Raw genomic sequence first — 27,453 nt, forward strand, 5'->3', positions numbered from 1 at the left:
CGGCTGTTGCACAAGACTTGAAAGTAAAGGACAACGGGAGAGGCACTGCAAAATTTAATCAGAGGGGGAAAAAAACACACACACTACAAAACCCCACGGTGGCAGGTAACAGAGAAATAAAAACACCAGGCTTTCCAATTTAAAGGTTTAAATTCAGGTGCTTCTGAGGATCGGTTCTAACCAGTGGAGAGGGTTTTAATTGAGGATGGGGGAAGGCATACATCTCATGCTGCTCCATCCGGATATGCTGAGATGAAATAGAAATAATGGAGAGGTGCCATAAATAGCCGTGGTGGCGCAGTGGTTAGAGTGCAGTATTGCCCTCATCACCTCGAGGTTCGACTACTGTAACACTCTCTCCATGGGGCTACTTTTGAAGAGTTTTCGGAAACTTCAGATCGTGCAGAATGCAGCTGCGAGAGCAATCATGGGCTTTCCAAGGTATGCCCATGTTACACCAACTCTCCGCAGTCTGCATTGGTTGCCGATCAGTTTCCGGTCACAATTCAAAGTGTTGGTTATGACCTATAAAGCCCTTCATGGCACCGGACCAGACTACCTCCGGGACCGCCTTCTGCCGCACGAATCCCAGCGACCGGTTAGGTCCCACAGAGTTGGCCTTCTCCGGGTCCCGTCGACTAAACAATGTCATTTGGCGGGCCCCAGGGGAAGAGCCTTCTCTGTGGCGGCCCCGGCCCTCTGGAACCAACTCCCCCTGGAGATTAGAATTGCCCCCACCCTCCCTGTCTTTCGTAAACTACTCAAGACTCATTTACCCCGCCAGGCATGGGGGAGTTGAGATATTCCTTCCCCCTAGGCCATTACAAGTTATGCATGGTATGTCTGTGTGTATGTTTGGTTTTATAATAGGGGTTTTTAGTTGTTTTTATTATTGGATTGTCATATGCTGTTTTTATCATTGCTGTTAGCCGCCCCGAGTCTATGGAGTGGGGCGGCATACAAATCCAATAAATAATAATAATAATAATAATAATAATAATAATAATAATAATAATAATAATTATTATTATTATTATTATTATAGAAATATAGAAACATAGAAGTCTTATGGCAGAAAAAGACCTCATGGTCCATCTAGTCTGCCCTTATACTATTTTCTGTATTTTATCTTAGGATGGATATATGTTTATCCCAGGCATGTTTAAATTCAGTTACTGTGGATTTATCTACCACGTCTGCTGGAAGTTTGTTCCAAGGATCTACTACTCTTTCAGTAAAATAATATTTTCTCATGTTGCTTTTGATCTTTTCCCCAACTAACTTCAGATTGTGTCCCCTTGTTCTTGTGTTCACTTTCCTATTAAAAACACTTCCCTCCTGGACCCTTTAATATATTTAAATGTTTCAATCATGTCCCCCCTTTTCCTTCTGTCCTCCAGACTATACAGATGGAGTTCATGAAGTCTTTCCTGATACGTTTTATGCTTAAGACCATCCACCATTCTTGTAGCCCGTCTTTGGACCCCTTCAATTTTGTCAATATCTTTTTGTAGGTGAGGTCTCCAGAACTGAACACAGTATTCCAAATGTGGTCTCACCAGCCCTCTATATAGCGGGATCATAATCTCCCTCTTCCTGCTTGTTATACCTCTGGCTATGCAGCCAAGCATCCTACTTGCTTTCCCTACCGCCTGACTGCATAATTATTATTATTATTATTATTATTATTATTATTATTATTATTATTATTATTTTAATTGAGGATGGGGGAAGGCATACATCTTACGTTGCTCCATCCGGATATGCTGAGATGAAATGGAAATAATGGAGAGGTGCCATAAATAGCCGTGGTGGCGCAGTGGTTAGAGTGCAGTATTGCAGCCTACTTCTGCTGACTGCTGGCTGCCCTTCACTAGTTGGGGGCAATGGGCTGGCTCTGTAAACTGCTTAGAGAGGGCTGTAAAGCACTGTGGAGGGGTATATAAATCCATGTGTTATTGCTGTTGGGGAGCATCCCAATACCTTTGACTTCACCAGGGAGAGAGGGCATGGTTCCATTCTTTTGAGCTGAGTGACGAGATTAACAGGTGCCCTTCTGTTCCTGGATTGATGGCAACTAGACGTAGGAAACGGCCCAGGTATGAGGAAATGTCTTTTGTGACTCCCAACACCACCTGTAAGTTAACCCTTAAGGCTCTGGGGACCAAGGGTTGAACATGGCAACCATCATTAAGACTGAAAGTGAATTTCACTCACTCATAGTGCTCCAAAATGAAAGTGAAAGACAATAGTTTTCATCCGGTTTACAATTCACCAACTCCATGTCCTCGTTTCTGCATTCTTCTACACTGGAAAAACAGCCCTGGCATTTTAACGATGCCGCTGCAGATAAAAGAAGGAAGGAAGGAAGGAAAAGATTGTAAGAGAAGGAAGAAAGAAAGGAAGGAAGAAAGGAAGGAAAAGAATGTAGGAGAAGGAAGGAAGGAAAAGATTGTAAGAGAAGGAAGGAAGGAAGGAAAAGAATGTAAGAGAAGGAAGGAAGGAAGGTAGGAAAGAAGGAAGGAAGGAAAAGAATGTAAAAGAAGAAAGGAAGGAAGGGAGGTAGGAAAATTATGTAAGAGAAGGAAGGAAGGAAGGTAGGAAAGAAGGAAGGAAGGAAAAGAATGTAAGAGAAGGAAGGAAGGAAGGGAAAGAATGTAAGAGAAGGAAGGAAGGAAGGAAGGAAAAGAATGTAAGAGAAGGAAGGAAGAAAGGAAGGAAAAGAATATAAAAGAAGGAAGGAAGGAAATTTCTAATCAGTCATGCTGCAGTTCTAGCAAGGTTCAAAATCTGTAGTGAGATAATTATCAGGTAGTCCTCAACTTCTGGCGATCATTCAAATTACCAGAGATTCCTTGTGACAACCCGCAATTAAAGTTCTTCCCTGACTTTAGACCAGTGATGGTGACTTCAGTAACTGAGTTGTCGAAGCGTGGAACTCATTACCAGACTCCATAGTGTCATCCCCAAACCCCCAACACTTTACCCTTAGATTATCTACGGTTGACCTCTCCAGATTCCTAAGAAGTCAGTAAGGGGCGAGTACAAATGCACTAGAGAGCCTTCCGTCCCCTGTCCTATTGCTCTCCCATATCTTTCTTCTATTCCTATATCTCTTCTTCTATTCTTTCATTGATATGTTCTATTACTTTATCTTCTTTTCTATTATTTCTTAGATATATTTTTCTATGAGTATCTCCTCTATAACCTTCATCATGTATTTTACTATGTGTATATATATATGTGTGTGTGTGTGTCACATGTTTTTTTTTGCTGAATTTGAAAATTAAGGGAGACTAGGATAGATCTATTTTGGCCTTATTTTGGCCTCATCAGCTAGCCATACCCACTGGGACTTGAACCTGCAACCTTTGCCTTGTAAGGCAGAGAATTATCCTCTAGGCTACAGTATCCAATCCCTTCAGCCCTGCACCAGGGAAGGGTTACATATTTTTGTGTTGAATCACCCTGGTGTATTGAAGGAACATCACAGCTCCTAGGATTTGGAAATTTCTGGCGATGTTTCGATGAGGTCCCACTCGTCATCTTCAGGCTGATGTTTCTGTCCTTGTTCTAGGTTTGCCCTAAAACAAGGACAGAAACACCAGCCTGAAGATGACGAGTGGGACCTCGTTGAAATGTCGCCAGAAATTTCCAAATCCTACACGGGAAGAAACCGGAATATACCAAGACCGTCATATATACATATACATACATACATACATACATACATACATACATACATGTGTGTGTGTGTGTGTGTGTGTGTGTGTGTATATATATATATATATATGTAGATTGTTCTGAGTTTGGGTTTTGCCCTGTGTAATGTTTTGCATGTCTATGCGACGTTTCGGTGAAATCACATTCACCATCATCAGGCTGGAGTTCCAATCTTTGTGTTTTTGCAAATGAATATTAGCAACTGACATTTCTTCTTAGCATGTAGTGTGGGGGTGGAGATTTGCTTTGAATGTAGCAAATAGATTGGGTGACTATGCTTCCGTGATCTGATTGGTTGGTGTAATCATGGTTATAGAAGGAATGGCATGAAGATTATGAAGTGTTTTGTTTAAGTCTGATTTCCAAATATAAAATTCTAAAATCATAATAATTAAAGGATTGACATATTGATTATAATGAAGTGTTTATTTTGTTTAAGGCTGGTTTCCAAATCTCTGGCAGGCGCGAGGTATCATCCCTTTTATTTAAACAAAAAGATCTTTTTTCAATTTCGATAGCTTCTAGAGAGATTCTTTTATATAAATTCTCTGTTTTGTGGAGTAATTTAGTTTTTTCAAAGTCAATTTCGTGCCCTGTTCTTTTAATGTGCTGGACAAGGGAGGAGGTCTTCTCCTGTTTCTTGACTGCATTCATATGTTCTGCCATGCGCTGGCTCACTCTTCGGTTAGTTTGTCCAATGTATGTGGCTGCACATGTTTTGCAAGGGATTTCATAGATTCCTTGGTATTCTAATTGGATTTTATCTTTGGGGCTCCTTAGGATATTAGATATTTTTTGGTTAGTGCAAAATGAGGTTTTGATGTTATGTTTTTGTAGAGTTTTACTAATTTTATCCGTGGTGCCTTTGATGTAAGGAAGGATGGTGGTGCCATTGTCCTGTTCTTGATCTTGTTTTTTGGGGGGTGTCTCTTTATTAATTAGGTTTGTTATTGTTTTCTCTTTGAATCCATTAGAAATTAGTACATCTTTGAGTTTGTTCAATTCAGTTTTTAAGTGCTCATGGTCAGCTAAGCGTTTGGTTCTGGTGATGAGAGTTTTGGCCACTGAGGTGATTTGTGCGGGGTGGTGGTGTGAGTGTGCATTTAGATAACGGTTGGTATGGGTTTTCTTTTGGTAGATAGTATGTCCTAGGCTGCCATTGGGTTTTTTATAGACCAGTACATCTAGAAAGGGAAGTTGATCATTGATTTCTGTTTCCATAGTAAACTGTATTTTGGGGTGTAGGCTGTTGAGATGAGTGAGGAAATTGTCTAGTTTTTCTTTACCATGTGGCCAAATTACAAAGGTATCATCAACATATCTCAGCCAAAGTTTGGGTTTGTATTTGGCTTGCTCTAAAGCATTATTTTCGAAATATTCCATATAGAGGTTGGCTATGACAGGTGATAGAGGTGATCCCATGGGGGCTCCCTCTATTTGTTTATATCTTTGTTCATTATAGATGAAGTATGTATTGGTCAGGCAGTGGTTGGTAAGGTCTAGGATATATTTGGGGGGTTTGTGTTTGTCTTGGATAGCTGTCAAGGCTTCTGTAATAGGTATTTGTGTGAACAGGGACACGACATCGAAACTTACAAGTAGGTCATCGGGTTGTAGGTTTTGTTTTTTAATTATTTGTATAAAGTGGGATGAATTTTGAACATATGAGGTAATAGTTTCTGTATATGGTTGAAGGTATTTGGCTAAAAATTTGGCAAGGTTTTGTAAAGGGGAGCCTATAGAACTGACTATTGGCCTGAGAGGTATTCCTTCTTTGTGTATTTTTGGAAGGCCATAGAGTTTTGGACATATGGAAGATTTTTCTCTGGGGATGATTTTTTGCTGGATTTCTTCGCTGATGGGAGAGGCCTTGATTTTAGATTTGGTGGTTTTTTCTAGGTAGGTGGTAGGATCTGTGCTTAGGAGTTTGTAGGCCGGGTTTTTTAGTAGATTTGTCATTTTTTCCTTGTATTCTGCTGTGTTCATTACTATAGTGGAGTTTCCTTTATCAGCTGGGAGGATTATTATATCCTGGTTTTTCTTTAGATTGATAAGTGCCTCTCTTTCTTCCTGCTGTATGTTGCTTTTTGGAGGTTTACTAGAGCACAGAATATTAGTGACTTGGAGTCTGATTTTGTTAGCAGTATCTGGGTTGATTTTATGTAAAGTTGTTTCAATTCCACATATGATATTTTCAGTTGGTATTCGTCTTGGAGTTATTGCAAAATTAAATCCTTTTGAAAGAATATTGGTTTCTGTAGTGGTGAGTATCTTGTCTGATATGTTATGTACTGTTTTGGTCATAAGTTGTTGTGGAGGGCTGGGTTTTTGCTGTACCTCTAGTATTTGGAGTTTCTTATTATGTGTGTCTGTTTTGTATTGGGTTTCTGTTTCTGCCCTCCAGATTGATATTTGTTTGAATTTATCCCAGAGTAAAGGGTGTATTTGGTTACTGATTTTAAGGTGAAGAGAGAGTAGACTTTTGTTGATTTCATCAAGTATGAATCTTTTTTTGTGGAGTTCATTTCTGATTAGGGCTAATTCAGTTCTTTTTAGGATCCTCTCTATGGTTGGGGTTTTTGGGTGGAATTTTAGTTGGAAGTATTTGGGAATTATTTTTTTGTCCCTGCAGTTGCGTAGGAATGTGAGATCACATAAGATGGAGCTTTTCTGACTTCAAGTTTTTCATAGGTCCTAGTCAGTAGGAAAGTGTCCTCCCCGTAGAGGCAAGATATTTGTTTTCGTAAATTTTCACGGGTATATGTATGTAGATTGTTCTGAGTTCGGGTTTTGCCCTGTGTAATGTTTTGCATGTCTATGCGACGTTTCGGTGAAATCACATTCACCATCATCAGGCTGGAGTTCCAATCTTTGTGTTTTTGCAAATGAATATTAGCAACTGACATTTCTTCTTAGCATGTAGTGTGGGGGTGGAGATTTGCTTTGAATGTAGCAAATAGATTGGGTGACTATGCTTCCGTGATCTGATTGGTTGGTGTAATCATGGTTATAGAAGGAATGGCATGAAGATTATGAAGTGTTTTGTTTAAGTCTGATTTCCAAATATAAAATTCTAAAATCATAATAATTAAAGGATTGACATATTGATTATAATGAAGTGTTTATTTTGTTTAAGGCTGGTTTCCAAATCTCTGGCAGGCGCGAGGTATCATCCCTTTTATTTAAACAAAAAGATCTTTTTTCAATTTCGATAGCTTCTAGAGAGATTCTTTTATATAAATTCTCTGTTTTGTGGAGTAATTTAGTTTTTTCAAAGTCAATTTCGTGCCCTGTTCTTTTAATGTGCTGGACAAGGGAGGAGGTCTTCTCCTGTTTCTTGACTGCATTCATATGTTCTGCCATGCGCTGGCTCACTCTTCGGTTAGTTTGTCCAATGTATGTGGCTGCACATGTTTTGCAAGGGATTTCATAGATTCCTTGGTATTCTAATTGGATTTTATCTTTGGGGCTCCTTAGGATATTAGATATTTTTTGGTTAGTGCAAAATGAGGTTTTGATGTTATGTTTTTGTAGAATTTTACTAATTTTATCCGTGGTGCCTTTGATGTAAGGAAGGATGGTGGTGCCATTGTCCTGTTCTTGATCTTGTTTTTTGGGGGGTGTCTCTTTATTAATTAGGTTTGTTATTGTTTTCTCTTTGAATCCATTAGAAATTAGTACATCTTTGAGTTTGTTCAATTCAGTTTTTAAGTGCTCATGGTCAGCTAAGCGTTTGGTTCTGGTGATGAGAGTTTTGGCCACTGAGGTGATTTGTGCGGGGTGGTGGTGTGAGTGTGCATTTAGATAACGGTTGGTATGGGTTTTCTTTTGGTAGATAGTATGTCCTAGGCTGCCATTGGGTTTTTTATAGACCAGTACATCTAGAAAGGGAAGTTGATCATTGATTTCTGTTTCCATAGTAAACTGTATTTTGGGGTGTAGGCTGTTGAGATGAGTGAGGAAATTGTCTAGTTTTTCTTTACCATGTGGCCAAATTACAAAGGTATCATCAACATATCTCAGCCAAAGTTTGGGTTTGTATTTGGCTTGCTCTAAAGCATTATTTTCGAAATATTCCATATAGAGGTTGGCTATGACAGGTGATAGAGGTGATCCCATGGGGGCTCCCTCTATTTGTTTATATCTTTGTTCATTATAGATGAAGTATGTATTGGTCAGGCAGTGGTTGGTAAGGTCTAGGATATATTTGGGGGGTTTGTGTTTGTCTTGGATAGCTGTCAAGGCTTCTGTAATAGGTATTTGTGTGAACAGGGACACGACATCGAAACTTACAAGTAGGTCATCGGGTTGTAGGTTTTGTTTTTTAATTATTTGTATAAAGTGGGATGAATTTTGAACATATGAGGTAATAGTTTCTGTATATGGTTGAAGGTATTTGGCTAAAAATTTGGCAAGGTTTTGTAAAGGGGAGCCTATAGAACTGACTATTGGCCTGAGAGGTATTCCTTCTTTGTGTATTTTTGGAAGGCCATAGAGTTTTGGACATATGGAAGATTTTTCTCTGGGGATGATTTTTTGCTGGATTTCTTCGCTGATGGGAGAGGCCTTGATTTTAGATTTGGTGGTTTTTTCTAGGTAGGTGGTAGGATCTGTGCTTAGGAGTTTGTAGGCCGGGTTTTTTAGTAGATTTGTCATTTTTTCCTTGTATTCTGCTGTGTTCATTACTATAGTGGAGTTTCCTTTATCAGCTGGGAGGATTATTATATCCTGGTTTTTCTTTAGATTGATAAGTGCCTCTCTTTCTTCCTGCTGTATGTTGCTTTTTGGAGGTTTACTAGAGCACAGAATATTAGTGACTTGGAGTCTGATTTTGTTAGCAGTATCTGGGTTGATTTTATGTAAAGTTGTTTCAATTCCACATATGATATTTTCAGTTGGTATTCGTCTTGGAGTTATTGCAAAATTAAATCCTTTTGAAAGAATATTGGTTTCTGTAGTGGTGAGTATCTTGTCTGATATGTTATGTACTGTTTTGGTCATAAGTTGTTGTGGAGGGCTGGGTTTTTGCTGTACCTCTAGTATTTGGAGTTTCTTATTATGTGTGTCTGTTTTGTATTGGGTTTCTGTTTCTGTCCTCCAGATTGATATTTGTTTGAATTTATCCCAGAGTAAAGGGTGTATTTGGTTACTGATTTTAAGGTGAAGAGAGAGTAGACTTTTGTTGATTTCATCAAGTATGAATCTTTTTTTGTGGAGTTCATTTCTGATTAGGGCTAATTCAGTTCTTTTTAGGATCCTCTCTATGGTTGGGGTTTTTGGGTGGAATTTTAGTTGGAAGTATTTGGGAATTATTTTTTTGTCCCTGCAGTTGCGTAGGAATGTGAGATCACATAAGATGGAGGCTTTTCTGACTTCAAGTTTTTCATAGGTCCTAGTCAGTAGGAAAGTGTCCTCCCCGTAGAGGCAAGATATTTGTTTTCGTAAATTTTCACGGGTATATGTATGTAGATTGTTCTGAGTTCGGGTTTTGCCCTGTGTAATGTTTTGCATGTCTATGCGACGTTTCGGTGAAATCACATTCACCATCATCAGGCTGGAGTTCCAATCTTTGTGTTTTTGCAAATGAATATTAGCAACTGACATTTCTTCTTAGCATGTAGTGTGGGGGTGGAGATTTGCTTTGAATGTAGCAAATAGATTGGGTGACTATGCTTCCGTGATCTGATTGGTTGGTGTAATCATGGTTATAGAAGGAATGGCATGAAGATTATGAAGTGTTTTGTTTAAGTCTGATTTCCAAATATAAACATACATATATACATACATACATACATACATACATACATACATACATACATATATATATATATATATATATATATATATATATATATATACCGGTATATATATATATATATATATATATATAATATATATATATATTATATATATATATATAATATATATATAATATATATTGTTTAAATAAAAGAGATGATACCTCCCGCCTGCCAGAGATTTGGAAACCAGCCTTAAACAAAATAAACACTTCATAATAATCAACATGTCAATCCTTCTAATTATTATGATTTTAGAATTTTATATTTGGAAATCAGCCTTAAACAAAAAACTTCATAAAATCTCCATGTCATTCCTTCTAATAACTATGATTACACCAACCAATCAGATCACTGAAGCATAGTCACCCAATCTATTTGCTACATTCAAAGCAAATCTCCACCCCCACACTACATACTAGGAAGAAATGTCAGTTGCTAATATTCCATTTACAACAACACAAAGATTGGAACTCCAGCCTGAATCTTCAGGCTGGTGTTTCTGTCCTTGTTCTAAGGCGAACACTGCAGCTAGCCACACCCTTCCTTACTGGGATTCGATCTGGTAGCCTCTGCCTTGTAAGGCAGAGAATTAGCAGTTGAGCCATCAGACCGGATCCCTCCAGCTCTCTCTCTATATATATATACCCACTAAAACCCTAATTGTGTATTGGATTAAATAAATAAGTAAATAAGTAAATAAATAAGTAAATAAGTAAATAAGTAAATAAGTAAATAAGTAAATAAGTAAATAAATTAAAAAAATCCTCAACCACAGTTTAGTCAAAATTCTTCCATATTTCTCTTCCCTCCCATATATACCCTTGGTGTTACTTACCTGTTGAGAGGATGCAAGAGAGGAGGTACAGGACAAAGAATCGAGCAGACATAACGATGACAGTGGTGGGGATCGACTGGGTTTTGTGACGGCAACGTGAGATATTTATAGTTCCTGGAGTATGCCTATCCTGGAGGGTGAGTTTGAAGAAATCTGTTGAGGAGGTGGAAGGGGAGTTGGGGATGACAATCAAAACCCACACAGAGGAGTAGAGCAACGTCAACTTACACAAGAAGTTGGGGAAAGGGAAAAAACCCTGACGAGTAAGGCAATTTGTCTTATGGATGGCGAAAAAAAACTTGATTTGTGCTCTTCCAGTTGACGATGTGGGAACCATGTTTGGCAGAAAATGTGTGTGATGTTAATGCCCATCTATGAATTGGGTAAGAAATGAGGATCAACATCACCATTGGGTTGAGATCGTTTGGTAACATTTCAAGGAGAAGCCACATGTGTTATCAGACAGTGTGCAAGAACCTGCTCAATAGTAGCTCACAGCTCACATTAGAGAAACATCTTTCAGCTGTGGCGAGGGGGGCATTCGCCCAGGTTCGCCTGGTGCATCAGTTGCGGCCCTATTTGGACCGGGAGTCACTGCTCACAGTCACTCATGCCCTCATCACCTCGAGGTTCGACAACTGTAACGCTCTCTACATGGGGCTACCTTTGAAAAGTGTTCGGAAACTTCAGATCATGCAGAATGCAGCTGCGAGAGCAATCATGGGCTTTCCTAAATATGCCCATGTTACTCCAACACTCCACAGTCTGCATTGGTTGCCGATCGGTTTCCGGTCACAATTCAAAGTGTTGGTTATGACCTATAAAGCCCTTCATGGCATCGGACCAGAATATCTCCGGGACCGCCTTCTGCCGCACGAATCTCAGCGACCACTTAGGTCCCACAGAGTTGGCCTTCTCCGGGTCCTGTCGACTAAACAATGTCGTTTGGCGGGACCCAGGGGGAGAGCCTTCTCTGTGGCGGCCCCGACCCTATGGAACCAACTCCCCCCAGATATCAGAGTTGCCCCCACCCTCCTTGCCTTTCGTAAGCTCTTAAAAACCCACCTCTGTCGTCAGGCATGGGGGAATTGAAATATTCCCTTCCCCATGGCTTATAAAATTTATGTATGGTATGACTGTATGTATGACTGATCTCTTAAATTGGGGTTTTTAGATTTTTTAATATTAGATTTGTTTACCTTGTCTTTTTACTGTTGTTAGCCGCCCCAAGTCTACGGAGAAGGGCGGCATACAAATCTAATAAATACAAGTACAAATACTGTTGTGGTTCAGTCTGGGACCCCTCCGGGAATGGCTGACCTTCTGTCGGTTTCCAGCTCAGAGGGAGAGGCTGAGGAACAGGAGGTGCAGACTGACGAGGAAGAGGAATCCCAGGCTGAAGAAGAAGGACAGCCAGAGTCCCACCAGGGGGAGCTCTCCCCAGCAAGCAGCCTGGATTCCTTAGGGGAAAATGCTCAAGACATCATAGATATGCGACAAAGGAGAGCTAATCAGAGACGGACTCAATTGACTAAGTATTTCCAGCATTAGAGGTCACAGCTGGGTTTGGGTGTGGTGCTCTTGGGAAAGGATAAAAGGCGGACCCACCCTTCCTGGCTTGTGGAGTTTTATCTTGGAGATTCGTGAGACCTGTCTGTGAACTTTGGGGGCTTACAATCCTGGTTTGTGCCTTGGACTATTGAAACCTTGGGGGGGGGTGTGTGCCAGCAAGAAGCTTGTGGTATTGACTGGACATCAGGACCCTGCTGTAACGTATTATAGCCTGTCTGTTGTGAAGACAGGTTTTCCTTTGTGCTTATTTTTTCCAGCTATAAAATACTTTTGGCTTTTACCAGAGTGTCTGGCTGTTTTTTCAGTTGGTGTTGAGGTCTGGGAAAACCCAGACAGAACACTCAACAAATAATGTTGTCTAGCATTGGTCCTTTTTCTGGTTATTCAAATAATGTGACTTAATCTACTCTGTCCAGCAAGGCCAGTTTGACAGGCTCACAGGTCGGAGACCCACGATTCACCCAAAGAACCACTCCTTCCTAGAAACCGTCGATTGTCAAATCACCCTGAATTCAATATGGTCGAGTTCCATTCTTGTTGCACTGGATTGCAGCACCACATTTGCAAGAATTCACATAAATTAGCTCTGCAACTTTTGGCATCATTCCATGAGAAAGTCCGGAATGATGGGTTTTGTGTGGGAGGGAAAGGATGGTGGGAAAAATGGGAGAAAGAGTAGCTGGTTGAATGAGGAAATAATTGAACCTGGTTCCTCTTGGCTTGGTGCCGCGTGCCTTGGTCTCCAGGGCTCAGATCACTGTCTTGGTAAAGAGGAAGGGGTTGTTTTTTCCCCCCAATATATTTTATTAATTTTTAAAATAGACAAAACTGACAAACATACATTTAACATAAAAATAGAATAGAATAGAATAGAATAGAATTTTTATTGGCCAAGTGTGATTGGACACACAAGGAATTTGTCTTGGTGCATATGCTCTCAACGTACATAAAATAAAATATACATTTGTCAAGAATCATGTGGTACGACACTTAATGATTGTCATAGGGGTCAAATAAGCAATGAAGAAGCAATATTAATAAAAAATCTTAGGGTATACGCAACAAGTTACAGTCATACAGTCAACATGGGAGGAAATGGGTGAAAGGAATGATGAGAAAAACTAGTAGAATAGAAGTGCAGATTTAGTGGAAAGTCTGACAGTGTTGAGGGAATTATTTGTTTAGTAGAGTGATGGCGTTCGGGAAAAAACTGTTCTTGTGTCTAGTTGTCTTGGTGTGCAGTGCTCTGTAGCGACGTTTTGAGGGTAGGAGTTGAAACAATTTGTGTCCAGGATGTGAGGGGTCAGTAAATATTTTACCCGCCCTCTTTTTGACTCGTGCAGTATACAGGTCCTCAATGGAAGGCAGATTGGCAGCAATTGTTTTTTCTGCAATTCTGATTATCCTCTGAAGTCTGTGTCGGTCCTGTTGGGTTGCAGCACTAAACCAGACAGTTATAGAGGTGCAGATGACAGACTCAATGATTCCTCTGTAGAACTGAATCAGCAGCTCCTTGGGCAGTTTGAGCTTCCTGAGCTGGCGCAGAAAGAACATTCTTTGTTGTGCTTTTTTGATGATTTTTTTGATGTTAGGTGACCATTTTAGGTCTTGAGATATGATAGAACCTAGAAATTTGAAGGTCTCTACTGTTGATACTGTGTTGTCTAGTATTGTGAGAGGTGGAAGGGTGGAAGGGTTTCTCTTAAAGTCTACCACCATTTCTACGGTTTTGAGTGTTTGAATGGGGTTGTATTTACCCCGCTTATTCTAGAAGTAAAATTTCAATACAGAAAAAGAGTACATTTAAAAAATACTTAAATTCAACTTATTACTTTAGATGAAAAGAAGAAATTTGTTTTACCTTATATAATAAATTTTCATACATAAACTAAATCTAACATAACTCTTAAATCATAACAATACTAATTCTAACATAAATCTTGAATCGTATCACTGCTAATATAATTCTCTTATTTATTTATTTCTTAGTTTAATATTTCTTCTTATTTATCCATATATACACTTTATTCCATATCTCATAATATTCTGTTTCTTCTTGGTCGTTTAACCGTCTTGTCATCATATCCATTTCAGCGCAATCTAATATTTTCTTAATAACTTCCTCTTCTTTGGGGATATTTTCCCCTTTCCAATTTTGCGCATATATTATCCTGGCCGCGGTCAAAATATGAATAACTAAGTGTAAAATTTCTTTCTTGTATCTCTGATTAGTTATACCCAGTAAATAAAATTCCGGGGTTATTTCTATCTCCTGTTTTACTATTTCTTTTATCATTCTTTTTATCATTTTCCAATATAACTTAACTTTACTACATGTCCACCATTGATGATAATAAGATCCTATTTCCTTCTTACATTTCCAACATAATGGAGAAGTCTTAGGAAACATTTTTGCTATTCTATTTGGTGGAAGGTGCCATCTGTAAAACATCTTAATTTGGCTTTCTTTTAAAGAAACTGATTTTGTCATTTTCAAATTTAAGGTCCAAACTTTTTGGAAGGGTTTTTTTTTAAATGGCTGTGTGGAGGCTTTTTCATCTGTTCACAATGATGATGATGATGATGATGATGATGATGATTATTATTATTATTATTATTTATTGGATTTGTATGCCGCCCCTCTCCGTAGACTCGGGGCGGCTAACAACAATAATAAAAACAGCATGTGACAATCCAATAATAAAACAACTAAAAACCCTTATTATAAAACCAAGCATACACACAAACATACCATGCATAACTTGTAATGGCCTAGGGGGAAGGAATATCTCAACTCCCCCATGCCTGGCGGTATAAATGAGTCTTGAGTAGTTTAGGAAAGGAGGGTGGGGGCAATTCTAATCTCCAGGGGGGAGTTGGTTCCAGAGGGCCAGGGCCGCCACAGAGAAGGCTCTTCCCCTGGGACTCGCCAAACAACATTGTTTAGTCGACGGGACCCGGAGAATAACAACAACAACAGTGTTGTAAGGGACCTTGGAGGTCTTCTAGTCCAACCCCCTGCTTAGGCAGGAAACCCCACACTACCTATTGGATTTATAATGTATTGTATCACTGTTATGTTGTGAGCCGCCCCGAGTCTTTGGAGAGGGGCAACATACAAATCTAATAAATAAATCTAATAAACTATAACCTCAGACAAATAGTTATCCATCATCTTCTTAAAAACTTCCAGTGTTGGGCCATTCACAACTTCTGGAGGCAAGCTGTTTCACTGATGTCAAGAAATTTCTCCTTATTTCTATGTTACTTCTCTCCTTGTTTAGTTTCCACCCATTGCTTCTTGTTCTACCCTCGGGTGCTTTGGAGAATAGGTTGACTCCTTCTTCTTTGTGGCAACCCCTGAGATATTGGAACACTGCTGTCATGGTCTCCCCTGGTCCTTCTTTTCATTCAACTAGCCATGCCCAGTTCCTGCAACTGTTCTTCATATGTTTTAGCCTTCAGTCCTCTGATCATCTTTGTCGTTCTTCTCCCTTTGAAGATCAAAGAGAGAGCCATGGAATTGGCACCCGAGGTAGACTCCCTCCTTCAGACCCTGGACAATATGTGATCACATGTAGGTGAAGAACAGAATGAAGAGGTCAGGGCTGCTAGCACACCATGCTGCTTCATCCCACAGGAAGCGATAAATACAGCTGCTGTTATCTCACAGGACATCTGGATCAACTGTGGGCAGCCTATTGAAGAAGATGGAAAAGTGTTCAGGCCAGGTGGTTTTTTCAGTCCTTCCTGGTCTTTGATCAGGCTCACCTGATGACATCAAGGGGGAACCATCCTGATTTAGAAGGACTGTAAACTGCTTTAACAACATTGAAATAGATATGGAATTAATTTGTAAATGGAAAAAAAGCATGTGCTATTTTTATTTTATTTTATTTTATTTATTCATTTGTCCAATGCACAAATACATAGGAAGAAAAATAGACATGTAGTAATATATATAAGGGTAATAGTGAACTTAGAGGAGAGGATATATGAAAGGAAGAAAATATATATGATAAGTGAGAGAAAGGAAAGACAATTGGACAGGGGACGAAAGGCACACCAGTGCACTTATGCACGCCCCTTACTGGCCTCTTACGAACCTGGAGAGGTCAATCGTGGAGAGTCTAAGGGAAAAATGTTGGGGGTTAGGGGTTGACACAATTGAGTCCGGCAATGAGTTCCACGCTTCGATAACTCGATTGTTGAAATCATATTTTTAACAGTCAAGTTTGGAGCGGTTCGTATTAAGTAAGTATGTACTAATTTACATACTTGAGACAAATGATAGTCTGGTGTATAATTAATATAAATATAGTGACTTTAATGCTAATATAACACTAATATTTATATATACTACTGTTAATTTAATTTTCTTTGATTTTCTTCTGTACTTAGTATTGTGTTTTCTTTTTTAAAAGTGGAAAATTAATTAAAAATATTTTAAAAGAAAAGAAAAAACAATAACTCTCCGATGGCTTGCAGGTGTGCAAAATTATCCATCGGCTCTCCATCACTTCTACTACATTTCTCACAGTTCCGCCTGTACTTCAGACATCAAGTTTTTAAACTTATCATTCTTTGAGACAGAGGACGGGTCAATTTGCCATTCTGCATCGGCCTTGTTTTTTGGCCTCGAGGGCTGCTCAAATGGCCTCATGGTTTTCATCCAACTACACTGCTCAAAAAAGTAAAGGGGACACTTAAACAACACAATATAACTCCAAGTAAATCAAACTCCTGTGAAATGAAACTGTCCACTTAGGAAGCAACACTGATTGAAAATCAATTTCACATGCTGTTTCAGTTAGCCAGTGCACGCATGCATTGTGTGACCTCTGATATAGCTCCGTATGCCACCTTTGGCACATGTGCCCAGGGCTGCCATCAGGAATTTTGGGGCCCCATACAGCCTAAGTGTCTGTCCCCCCGCGCCATTTTAAAACTACTTTATTTTGTGACATACTAATTATGTATTAAACCGCCCCCCCCCCCCCCCAATTTTTCAATTTGGCCGGGCCCCTGATGCCAGTAGCAGTAATACTGGCCTATCGGTGGCCCTGCATATGCCATTGAGTCACCACCATGGTTCTAGGAATAACTTTCCAATTGCTTGCCTACAGGACTTACTTTGAAGTTCTGCTCCAATCTTTGTCTCAAATTAGGACTGGCCAAGATTTCCTTTGATATTCTGGAGGGCATCATTTGCCAGTGTAGCTTGTATTGAGCTGAATGCTTCAAATATAGTATAGGTCAGTAATGGCAAACCTATGACGTGGGTGCCACAGGTGGCACATGGAGCCATATCTGCTGGCATGTGAGCTGTTGTCCTAGCTCAGCTCCAATGTGCATGTGTGTGCCGGCCAGCTGATTTTTGGCTCACACAGAGGCTCTGGGAAGCATTTATGGCTTCCGAAGAGCCTCTGGGGGGATGGAGAGGGCATAGTTATCTTCCACCCAGTTCCAGGGAAGCCTTTGGAGCCTGGGGAGGGCGAAACACGAACCTACTGGGCCCACCAGAAGTTGAGAAACAGGACATTTCCAGCCTCCCAAGGGCCTTTGTGGGGAGGGGGAAGCTATTTTTGGCCAAACCAGGCATTGAATTATGGATGTGGGCACTCGTGCATTCGCAAAAGTGCGCATGCATGCTCTTTTGGCACCCAAGGAAAAAAAGGTTTGCCATCACTGGTTTGTTTGTTTGTTTGTTTATTCATTCATTTATTCATTTACTTACTTATTTACTTACTTATTTACTTACTTATTTACTTACTTATTTACTTACTTATTTACTTACTTATTTACTTACTTATTTATTTACTTGTTTACTTGTTTACTTATTTACTTATTTACTTATTTACTAATTACTTACTTACTTACTTACTTACTTACTTACTTACTTACTTACTTACTTACTTACTTACTTACTTACTATTTATTGGATTTGTATGCTGCCCCTCTCCACAGACTCGGGGCGGCTAACAACAGCAATAAAACAGCATACAGTATAATAATAATCCGATACTAAAACAGTTAAAAACCCATTACTATAAAACCAAACATACGTACAGACATACCATGCATAAAATTGTAAAGGCCTAGGGGGAAAGAGTATCTCAATTCCCCCATGCCTGGCGGCAGAGGTGGGTTTTAAGCAGCTTACAAAAGGCAAGGAGGGTGGGTGAAATTCTAATCTCTGGGGGGAGTTGGTTCCAGAGGGCCGGGGCCGCCACAGAGAAGGCTCTTCCCCTGGGTCCCGCCAAGCGACATTTTTTAGTTGACGGGACCTGGAGAAGACCCACTCTTTGGGACCTAACTGGTCGCTGGGATTTGTGCAGCAGAAGGTATAGGTATTGCCCTTGCCTTATGACCATAATTGAGACCGGAATTTAAGACAGACAGTTGAGTGAGACATGTCTGATTTTATAACCTTTCCTGCCATGGGTCTTCTGTGGTTGTTAAAGGGAATCATACGATCACTCGGTGGATCCAGTTTATGCTATCAATGGCCTGTGGCGGCTGGCCAGGAAGATCTCTCTTCGTGATGCCATGAACCAGGATGTTGCAACCATTGTAAATAAATGCCACTTGCCAAACATCCAAATTTTGACCCCATGGTCATGGGGATACTGTCGAAGGTCATAAGACAAATGAATTAGTAATCTATCAACTTCAGGCAGAAGGACATTGTAGAATTCAGTGAAATGATTCCAAGTGAAAATGCATAAAACGATAATTACAATCTCTTAAATATGGAAGGAGGGGTGAAAAAGTGCTATTTTAGTCGGAACACCTTTGTTTATATAAATTATAAAGAAAAAGTTACTGAATGCAGATTCCTTTGTCATAGAAATTTATTTTTATGATGATCCTGTGGACTTTGAAGATTGAAAACATATATTTTATTGAGCTGGGGTCTTAGAGCATGATAGTTCATATAGAATATAGATAGATAGATAGATAGATAGATAGATAGATAGATAGAAGATAGATAGATAGATGGAAAGATAGTTAGATAGATAGATAGATAGATAGATAGATAGATGGAAAGATAGATAGATAGATGGAAAGATAGATAGATAGATAGATAGATGGAAAGATAGAAAGATAGATGGAAAGATAGATAGATAGATAGAATATAGATAGATAGATAGATAGATAGATAGATGGAAAGATAGATAGATGGAAAGATAGATATATAGATAGATAGATAGATAGATAGATAGATAGATGGAAAGATAGAAAGATAGATAGATAGATAGAAGATAGATAGATAGATAGAAGATAGATAGATAGATAGATAGATAGATAGATAGAAGATAGATAGATAGATGGATAGATAGAAGATAGATAGATAGATAGATAGATAGATAGATAGATAGATAGATAGATAGATAGATAGATAGATAGACAGACAGATAGATTCTGTGGACTTTGAAGATCCAAAACACATATTTTATTGAGCTGTGGTCTCAAAGCATGATAGCTCAACATTTTGCCCCAAATTTCCACTACTGACTCAGGCAAAAATCACAAACATCTGTTATTCCAATTTCTACTTATCCCACTATTAAACCTCCAACTTTCCCATTTTTTTTACAAATTTTCCAATGATTGCCAAAAGGGGTTGACTCTTCCCAACTATCAATGATCATCGCTGAGGACTACAGGAGAAGTTGCATTTCTGCATTCCAGGCGAGTGACATTGTACAGAAGAATCCCACCAGCTACCAAAGAAGGTCCCACAGGGTAGGAACATGACTTCTCTGCCGTACATCCATGGAACGTGGACTTTGAACGAAAAGCAACTGGAGATAAGAAAAAGGCAGAAAAGGTGCATATGAGATTCTGTAGCATTTTGCAGATTGTTTCTTTGTTATTTGTATGTACTGTTTGATCTTGATGTTCTTGTGGCCTTTATGGAAGGATAAAGATCTTTGGAAAACCTGTATTAACTGTTTGATAAAGTTTTTTCAAATACAGATGATTTTGTTTTTGTTTTTTTTTAAACGGGAGGGAGGGAGGGAAGAAAGGAAGCAAGGAAGGAAGGAAGAAAAAGGGAGGACGAGAGGGAGGGAGGGAAAAGAAGGAAGGAAAAGGAAGGGAGGGAACGGAGGTAGAAGAGGGAAGGAAGGAAGAAAGGAAGAAAGAAAGAAAGGAAGGAAGGAAGGAAAGAAAAGAGAGGGAGGGAATGGAGGGAGAAGAGGGAAGGAAGGAAGGAGAAGGAAGAAAGAGAGGGAGGGAGTAGGAAGGAAGGAAAAGGAAGGGAGGGAACGGAGGTAGAAGAGGGAAGGAACGAAGGAAAATGGAGGAAGAGAGGGAGGGAGAAGAAGGAAGGAAGGAAGGAAAGGGGGGAGGGAACGGAGGGAGAAGAGGGACGGAAGGAAGGAAGGAAGAAGGAAAGGAAGGGAGGAAGGGAGGAAGGAGAAGGGAGGAATAGAGGGAGGGAGAAGAAGGAAGGAAGGAAGGAAAAGGAAGGGAGGGAACGGAGGTAGAAGAAGGAAGGAAGGAAGGAAGGAAGGATGGAAGGAAAAGGGAGGGAGGGAACGGAGGGAGAAGAGGGAAGGAAGGAAGGAAGAAGGGGAGGAAGGAAGGAAGGAAGGAAGGAAACGTCTACTCACGAGATATTGTTGTAGAACTTAAGGTAAGACACTGGTCCTCTTCGCCAACGCAGTTTACAGTTTGATTGGCTTCACAATCATCTTCCTCTAATTTATAGCAACCTGGGCATTTTAACCCATTTGGTTTAAGCGCATAATAATCTTCCACTGAAGGAAGCAAATATTCCAGTTAGCAAAGTTTCATGACAACCACTAACCCTTTTTATCCCAGCCTCCTCCAAGTTGACTTTCCCCCTCCCCACATACTTGAGTTCAATTCCACCCCGGATGGAATCAAGGAACCCTAGAATCTTTGCAACAACCAAGATTTTCTTTTTTAAAAAATAAAAAGTTAGAAAATGTTTTATTACGGCACAGATACTTACACGAGAGTAGTTCTGAATTGCAGAGGTCAGTCTGGCAACAGTGTCCTCTAGCTATTTCAAATCTCCCATCTACTGTTGTGGTGCTGGTGAGGCCATCCAAACACAGCTCGCGTGTCGAACATTCCTTGATAACTATATTTGATGGAGGATGGGCTGCAGAAAAGAATTTTTTAAAAGGAATACGGAACTCAGCATTAAACAAAGAGATGCATATCAATCATGCTCATTTGGCTGTTGTATTTTGTATAATAATAATAATAATAATAATAATAATAATAATAATAATAATAATAATAATAATAATAATAATTATTATTATTATTATTATTATTATTATTATTATTATTATTATTGTTATTATTTCTGTCGAGCTCTCTGGTAGACTCCTCCCAAAAATTCACAGGTACAAATTTCAGACACACACACGTTTGAAAATTCAAAACAATGTTCTTTATAAGGAAAATTCACTTAACCTAAGCCCTCTTTTGGTATAGCAAAGAGCACTGGTCTCCAAACAAACTGGTAATTTATACAAGTCCCTTATCAGTCCTGTGATACTTAGCTTGCAGCTGTGAGGTAATTCACAGTCCTTCTTCTTTCACAAAGTGAAACACACTTTGCTCTGGTTTAGTTTCAAAGCGGGGAAAAATCAGCACACAAAAGGTCAAAGTCAGTAACGCAGTCATGAAACACAACGATCAGATAATCCTCCACAATGGCCAAACCCACAGGCTGCTATTTATAGCAGCCTCACTAATGACCACAGCCCCACCCAACCACAGGTGGCCTCATTTTCTTTGATAATAATCTCTCAGTTGTTGCTGCCTATGCATCGCTCTCTGCATGCGTGGCTGCATCATTAACTCTTCTTCCAAATCCAAGGAGGAGCTAGATAATTGATCTCCTTCTGAGCTGTCTGCCACACTCTCCTCCTCCCTGTCACTCGTGTCTGCTTGGTCAGAGGAGCCTTCATCAGCAGATTCCACCGGGGGCAAAACAGGCCTGCAGCATGTGGATGTCTCCCCCACATCCACAGTCCTTGGGGCAGGGGCTGGGCCAGAGCTAACCACCACCACCACCACCACCACCACCACAACAACAACAACAACATAATAATAATAATAATAATAATAATAATAATAATAATAATAATAATAATAATAACAATAACAATCATAATCATAATCATATTAATCATAATAATGACAATCAGTCAGTGGAACAGCTTGCCACCAGACCTTGTGGGTGCTCCAATGCTGGAGGCTTTTAAGGAGAAACTGGACTGCCATTTGTCTGAAATGATATAGTGTTTCCTGCTTGAGCATTGGGTTGGACTAGAAGACCTCCAAGGTCCCTTCTAACTCTGATGGTCTATGTTGCAATAAATATATACAGTACATATGATATAAAAAATGAGACACATGTCTTGGTTATTCCTCGATGGCCCAGAAATCAAGTGATGGATATGCTTGAGAACAAACTCAATTTTCACTTACTTATAGTAGAATTAAAAACTATAATAGAACAATAATCTTCAGGTTCTTTGCATTCCACCTCCTTCGCACCCGTTTCTTCACAGTCGCTTCCAATGCCAACACATTGCTCACACCTTAGAGATGTCACTACAAATAAAAGACATAGTCACGTCAATGATCGGCTTCAACTTTGTATATTTTGCTATCCTAGCATTTACAACCAAGACTCCTGTTATAATCTGGTTTGCTAAGCATGTCTCTCCTATTGTTTTGTTCTGCAGGGGACCTGTGGAAGGGTGGGAGATGAGATCAGCGGTGTGGAAGTGGAAGAGAAGTCCAGCTCAGTTTGCCCTTCTTCGTGGCTTCCAAGTTTTTCCCCAGCAACAGGGAGTAGAATCTGCCGGGGGGGGGGGGGGGGGGCTTTGAAGCCATGAAAAAAGGAAGCTCAGCTTCCGCACAGCCCAAAATCTGGCGATGTGGAGGTCCAGGAATCTCCAGTGGGCAGCTTCTTTCAAAAAATTGGGACTTTTAAAAATGCCGACATGGGGCAAATTACTAAAAAGTGTGACTGTCCCGCGAATGGGAGAAACGTCTGGTCACTTTCTTTCTTTCTTTCTTTCTTTCTTTCTTTCTTTCTTTCTTTCTTTCTTTCTTTCTTTCTTTCTTATTTATTTATCTATTTATCTATTTATCTATTTATCTATTTATCTATTTATCTATTTATCTATTTATCTATTTATCTATTTATCTATTTATCTATTTATCTATTTATCTATTTATCTATTTATCTATTTATCTATTTATCTATTTATCTATTTATCTATTTATCTATTTATCTATTTATCTATCTATCTATCTATCTATCTATCTATCTATCTATCTATCTATCTATCTATCTATTTATCTTTTTATCTATTTATCTATTTATTTATCTATTTATCTATTTATTTATTAGATTTGTATGCCGCCCCTCTCCGAAGACTCGGGGCGGCTAACACAACAATAAAGAAGACAATGTAAACAAATCTAATATTAAAAATAATCTAAAAACCCCCAAATACATACAGCAAAAGGGAAAAAAAGAAAATAATGGATAAGGAGAATGGGAAAAAAACCCTAAACAAACAAGAACAAAAACAATACACTATCCAACAATGTTAATTACTTATCACTAATATTCGTTTCTTTCACGTCGGTATATAATTGTAATTACTTATATCAATGTACATTTTACATATATCTAAATAAGTATATTTCCTTTTATAAACATAGAAACATAGAAGACTGACGGCAGAAAAAGACCTCATGGTCCATCTAGTCTGCCCTTATACTATTTCCTGTATTTTATCTTAGGATGGATATATGTTTATCCCAGGCATGTTTAAATTCAGTTACTGTGGATTTACCAACCACGTCTGCTGGAAGTTTGTTCCAAGGATCTACTACTCTTTCAGTGAAATAATATTTCCTCACGTTGCTTTTGATCTTTCCCCCAACTAACTTCAGATTGTGTCCCCTTGTTCTTGTGTTCACTTTCCTATTAAAAACACTTCCCTCCTGAACCTTATTTAACCCTTTAACATATTTATGTCTATGCTTCAGCCAGCTTGAAATCCACTAACTATCCAGGGATTAAGTCCAATCTTCACTAATTTATCTATCAGCTCTTTATGTGGAACCGTATCAAAGGCTTTGCTGAAGTCCAGATAGGCAATATCCATGCCACCACCTTGATCCAACACCTTTGGGACATAGTCAAAGAAATCAATGAGATTAGTCTGACATGATTTGCCTTCAGTAAAGCCATGCTGATTTGGGTCCAATAAGTAATTGTTTTTTAGGTGCTGATTTATCCTCTTTTTGAGTAGAGTCTCCATCATTTTAACTATAACTGATGTCAAGCTAACTGGCCTGTAGTTACCAGCTTCTTCTCTACTGCCCTTCTTGTGGATAGGCACAACACTGGCCATTCTCCAATCCTCAGGAACTTCTCCTGTTAACAGGGATTGGTCAAACAAATCAGTCAGGGGGGTAGCAATGACAGATCTGAGTTCTTTAAGAACTCTGGGGTGGATGCCATCTGGACCCGTTGCCTTATTTATCTTTAATCGTTCAAGTTCTTCTCTTAATATCACAATTATACATTTTCCGTTACAATCTTTTAATGAAATTTCTCATTACCGTTTTATTGTTAAATTTATAACCTCTAACTCATGTGTCTTCAAACTTGTGGACTACAATTCCCAGAATTCCTCCACCAGTCATGCTAGCTCAGAAATGGGAGTTGAAGTCCACAAACCTTACACTGTTTTAAGGGAATTAAGTTCCTTACCTGTTGACAAAAAGGAGGAGAAGACACAAAAGAGAAGAATTCCAGCAGCCCTCATGTTGGTCGAAGTCCACTCCGCTGCCTTGCCTGAAATCACCAATTGCTCAGCTTTGCAACTGGGGAAATGTTTTTGAAGACCTCGCTGGAGGAGGTGGAACGTAGGATCCAAAATGATTGGCTGGCAGAGATGGTCATCTCAGGCATGGCAGAAGCCAAATTCCATTAGGAAAGATAGTGGCTTTCTTGGAAAATATACCCAAAACAAACTAACCAAGGACTGGTAAAGTCTATACACATTAATCAAATAAAAAAGGGGTTCATTGGCACATGGGGTCTGTTTTGGGATTTTGTGAAGCCTAGATCAAAACAGACGGAAACAAAGGTCAACTTGGTAGTTGCTCTCTTGTGGTGGACGTGGAATAAGCACACGGACGCAGAACTGGGATTTATGGTTCACATTTATTGACTAACTCAGGACCTGCAGAGGTGAAACGAAGAGGGCAGAAACTACCATTCAAACATTCCGGAGCAACTATAGGGCAAAGCCCCCTGCTGAGCAAAGGAGAGTCCCCTTGGCCTTGAACTTGAAAAGCAAGTAGGATGCTTGGCTGCATAGCTAGAGGTATAACAAGCAGGAAGAGGGAGATTGTGATCCCCTTATATAGAGCGCTGGTGAGACCACATTTGGAATACTGTGTTCAGTTCTGGAGACCTCGCCTACAAAAAGATATGGACAAAATTGAACGGGTCCAAAGACGGGCTACAAGAATGGTGGAAGGTCTTAAGCATAAAACGTATCAGTCTGTATAGTCTGGAGGACAGAAGGAAAAGGGGGGACATGATCGAAACATTTAAATATGTTAAAGGGTTAAATCAGGTCCAGGAGGGAAGTGTTTTTAATAGGAAAGTGAACACAAGAACAAGGGGACACCATCTGAAGTTAGTTGGGGGAAAGATCAAAAGCAACGTGAGAAAATATTATTTGACTGAAAGTAGTAGATGCTTGGAACAAACTTCCAGCAGACGTGGTTGGTAAATCCACAGTCACTGAATTTAAACATGCCTGGGATAAACATAGATCCACCCTAAGATAAAATACAGGAAATAGTATAAGGGCAGACTAGATGGACCATGAGGTCTTTTTCTGCCGTCAGTCTTCTATGTTTCTATGTTTCTATGAACTTAAACTTGACCCTCCCATGCTCCTAGCCAGGCCCATGCGTGTGGGGAGGCTCACCCACCCAGGTTGTCGTCTCTGGACATGCGGTGGGTGAGCCCCAAGGGCATCTCGTGTCCACATCCGGGCCGATCTAGCCTTGTAACCATAGCAGGGAGCGGTCCGCCCGGCCCAAAGGAGATCACACAGTTTCTGTTGCTTCCAATTTTCCACCCCTTACTGCCATGGCAGGGGAAAGGTCACAACAACTGAACCTCCCCTGCTCCCCCATGTACCATAGTGCAGGCACCTCTGTATGTCCAACACCAGGTGCCTGGTACACCCCCAAGCCACTTAAGGTCCCCATCTCATCTCAGAGGTGTCATTGTCCAAACGCCATGCCACAAATTGCACCCTTCCCGTAGAACCCACCATGGACCCACACTATATAATGATAATGATAATGATAATGATAATGATAATGATAATGATAATGATAATGATAATGATAATGATAATGATAATGATAATGATAATGATAATGATAATGATAATGATAATGATAATGATAATGATAATGATAATGATAATGATAATGATAATTATTATTTATTAGATTTGTATGCCGCTCCTCTCTGAAGACTCAGGGCGGCTAACAACAATAAAAAAGACAATGTAACAAATCTAATATTAAAAAATAATCTAAAAAACCCCAATTTAAGAGACCAATCATACAAACAAACATACCATGTATAAATTCTATAAGCCTAGGGGGAAGGGAAAATTTCAATTCCCCCATGCCTGACAACAGAGGTGGGTTTTAAGGAGCTTGCGAAAGGCAAGGAGGGTGGGGGCAACTCTGATATCTGGGGGGAGCTGGTTCCAGAGGGTCGGAGCCGCCACAGAGAAGACTCTTCCCCTGGGTCCCGCCAGACAACATTGTTTAGTCGACGGGACCCGGAGAAGGCCAACTCTGTGGGACCTGACCAGTTGCTGGGATTCGTGTGGCAGAAGGCGGTCTCGCAGGTATCCTGGTCCAGTGCCATGAAGGGCTTTATAGGTCATAACCAACACTTTGAATTGTGACCGGAAACTGATCGGCAACCAGTGCAGACTGCGGAGTGTTGGTGTAACATGGGCATATTTGGAAAAGCCCATGATTGCTCTCGCAGCTGCATTCTGCACGATCTGAAGTTTCCGAACATTCTTCAAAGGTAGCCCCATGTAGTTACAGTAGTCGAGCCTCGAGGTGATGAGGGCATGAGTGACTGTGAGCAACGACTTCCAGTCCAAATAGTGCACCCTTCCCGTAGAACCCACCATGGACCTACTATATGCTTGAGGGGGGGAGGGGGACACACTGCATCACCAACTTGGCTCCATTTGTCACTCGCATGCTGCCCATCTTGGCCCCACCCATCACAAGTGGCCTGCGGAGCTATATCTGCTGGCACCCGAGCCATTGCCTTAGATCAATTCCAGAGTTCATGTGCTCACCGGTCAGCTGATATTCGGCTTGCATGGAGTCTCTGGGATGACATTTTTGGCTTCCAGAGGGCCACCGGGAAGGGGAGGA

At 40.0% G+C, this 27,453-nt stretch overlaps 2 protein-coding genes across 2 annotated transcripts in view; both read right to left on the bottom strand.

The window, feature by feature from the left end:
* The window catches only part of LOC139174076 (phospholipase A2 inhibitor gamma subunit B-like), a 14,723-nt gene extending 4,118 nt beyond the window's left edge, over positions 1–10,605 (bottom strand). Inside the window, exons 1-3 of the mRNA XM_070764149.1 lie at positions 10,360–10,605; positions 2,218–2,343; positions 1–45 (exon numbers count right to left, since the gene is read on the bottom strand). The exon at positions 1–45 is cut by the window's left edge and continues 108 nt beyond it. Coding sequence (XP_070620250.1) covers positions 1–45; positions 2,218–2,343; positions 10,360–10,411 — 223 coding nt within the window. The 5' untranslated portion in view covers positions 10,412–10,605. The remainder of the gene's footprint in view (positions 46–2,217; positions 2,344–10,359) is intronic.
* An 8,162-nt stretch (positions 10,606–18,767) lies between these two features.
* Positions 18,768–24,834, bottom strand: LOC139174536 (phospholipase A2 inhibitor and Ly6/PLAUR domain-containing protein-like). The gene is made up of 5 exons (XM_070764981.1): positions 24,725–24,834; positions 22,414–22,539; positions 20,918–21,070; positions 20,553–20,699; positions 18,768–19,739 (listed from the first exon to the last, which is right to left on the bottom strand). Exons 1-5 carry the CDS (start codon positions 24,777–24,779, stop codon positions 19,576–19,578), a joined length of 645 nt encoding a protein of 214 aa, XP_070621082.1. The 5' UTR covers positions 24,780–24,834; the 3' UTR covers positions 18,768–19,575.
* Between the last annotated feature and the right edge of the window lie 2,619 nt (positions 24,835–27,453).

This window comes from Erythrolamprus reginae, chromosome 11 (assembly GCF_031021105.1).
Source record: "Erythrolamprus reginae isolate rEryReg1 chromosome 11, rEryReg1.hap1, whole genome shotgun sequence".
In the NCBI taxonomy this organism is placed as follows: domain Eukaryota; kingdom Metazoa; phylum Chordata; class Lepidosauria; order Squamata; family Dipsadidae; genus Erythrolamprus; species Erythrolamprus reginae.